Source organism: Frankliniella occidentalis, unplaced genomic scaffold (genome assembly GCF_000697945.3).
Source record: "Frankliniella occidentalis isolate FOCC.00 unplaced genomic scaffold, Focc_3.1 Scaffold38, whole genome shotgun sequence".
Taxonomy (NCBI): Eukaryota; Metazoa; Arthropoda; class Insecta; order Thysanoptera; family Thripidae; genus Frankliniella; species Frankliniella occidentalis.
The window spans coordinates 392,824-394,805 of record NW_026267168.1 but is presented as its reverse complement, the minus strand read 5'-3'; the positions used below and the strand labels follow the sequence as shown (position 1 = coordinate 394,805).

Sequence of the window (1,982 nt, the reverse complement as noted above, 5' to 3'; positions counted from 1 at the left end):
GTCGCCTGCCTTCCGCCCTTCCGTTCCAATGCCGCTGCTGAGACGCCGTTCCCCGTAAGACCGCGCAATTTGAACCTTCTTGAGGCAAGAGGAGAATGCGTCAGACCGAAGGAGCGAGCGAGCAAAGGGCGAGAGAGGAGAGAAGGAGGGGTAGGGGAGGAAGGGGGCGCAGGAGCAGGAAACGTGACTACTCCCAACCACGGCCACGCTCTGTCGAGCCTGCCGAGAACGGATACCAACCACTCACGCTTCGATCTTTCTCTCCTCGCTGGAGCGCGAAAGGCTGGCGCGGCGTAGCGAGCTGTGGATGAGCACTGAAGGAAGGCGGGCGGCTCCCCGCGTCGTGACGAGCAGCCTTACACTCCCAATTTGCGGGGACCCGACAATAACGTTGGCGCGAAAGTTAGCATGTTGTTGAGCTCTCACCCTGATACGATATCTACACCCAGAAAAGCGAGTGCTTGAAAGTCTCAAGTACATTTTTGCGCTCAATTCAAGCCCAATTTAGCCATAAAACTCGAGGGGTGCTTAACTCCATAAAAATGTGTACACCGGATTACCAAATAGTAAAGATTACCAAAGATTACCTATGTATACTAGGTATGATCCACCTGAATTCTAAATCGAAACGGCAATTTTTTGTTCCGACAAAGATGAATTTTTGTGCAACTCTTTGGTAGTTCTTGATTCTTTATCATGCAAGTTACAAATTTGAATTATATGATTGGCCAAATCTATATTTTGTCTATGGGAGAAATGCAAAGTTGCCATATTAAACATGCGCGTTGGCATTTAGGCAAGATGTGCACAAAAATTAATGTCTAAATCAACAAATTTGTCCTTTTACAGGACCTTCACGAGTGTGAGGATTACTAGGAATTACCAGTGATTAGCAAGTCTGTGTAGACCTGATTACCACAGTTGGGCACGCCTAAAACCCTACAAGAACATGTCTATCATTCAAGCGCGAGGGCCAGCGATTTGAGAACAAATTGGGGTTGATTTGAGCCCAAATACTCGAGTACTATGTGGGTTGAGACTATCAAGTACATTGCACACGACACGAGAAGACGCTTTTCTGTGTGAACCCTTTTCATCTCTGCTTGGGTGGCTCAGATTTAAAAGCTCGCTCTACACAACTCCGGCCGGCCTTAAGCCCGGGCTTAAGAGCCCCATTGATTTGAACCGGCTGCATGTTTACCGTACATTGTTTGAACTGAAAGACGCGCGGAAATGGTAAATTTGCGGTTCCGGGTATCAGATCAGACAAGTATTTGGTGAGAGAGAGAGAGAGAGAGCGGTCGTGTCGGGTCGGGAGCGTTATGTGCCCGGCGCTGTGCGAGGCGCTGTGCTCCCTCCGGCGTGGAACGCATGATCGCCTGCCACCCCCCTCTCCCCTCTCGCCCAGTCCCCTTTTAGGCCTCGATATGGGATCAAGTGAGAGTAGGCCCCCATCGCACGGCCCGAACAGACTGTGAATCGCTCTTGATGTGTGCGAGCGCAGAAGGGCAGGGTTTCCTCATGACCATGGTTTCCACAAGTCTGGAAAACCTGGAAAGTCCTTAAAAAATGGTCCTGGAATATGTCCTGGAATTTGGTGGGATTGTCCTGGAAAAATCAAATTTCTAGATTTACATGAAAAGCTCTTTTTAATTTTATGATACGACAATGTGGAAATTCACATAAGTTTATGATGCTCTCACTTTAAGTAGGGCGTGAATTTTAAAATTATTTTATAGCGAAAAGGGAGAGAGGATGCCTGCGAAGCGAACGGGTGTGCAATGTTGCAGCCGAGTGTGCAGCAAGCTCTCCTTCGAACAGAACGGAACGGCACGCACCGCGCGCCATCGTCGAGCAGTGCAGCTTGAGGCCGGTATTATTACATCCGGGACACTTCCCCGTCCCTCCCATTCCACTATCCCATCCTCAACGGGCCTACACCCCATCTTCTCGGTTCACCTATCCCCCCCCCCCTCTCTTTG

The 1,982-nt window shown here is 49.5% G+C and overlaps 1 protein-coding gene across 1 annotated transcript in view; it reads right to left on the bottom strand.

Moving 5' to 3' along the window:
• Positions 1–872: 872 nt before the first annotated feature.
• Positions 873–1,982, bottom strand: part of LOC127749188 (uncharacterized) — a 23,802-nt gene continuing 22,692 nt past the window's right edge. The window contains exon 3 of the mRNA XM_052266364.1: positions 873–939. Within this exon, the coding sequence (XP_052122324.1) occupies positions 873–939 (67 nt within the window). The remainder of the gene's footprint in view (positions 940–1,982) is intronic.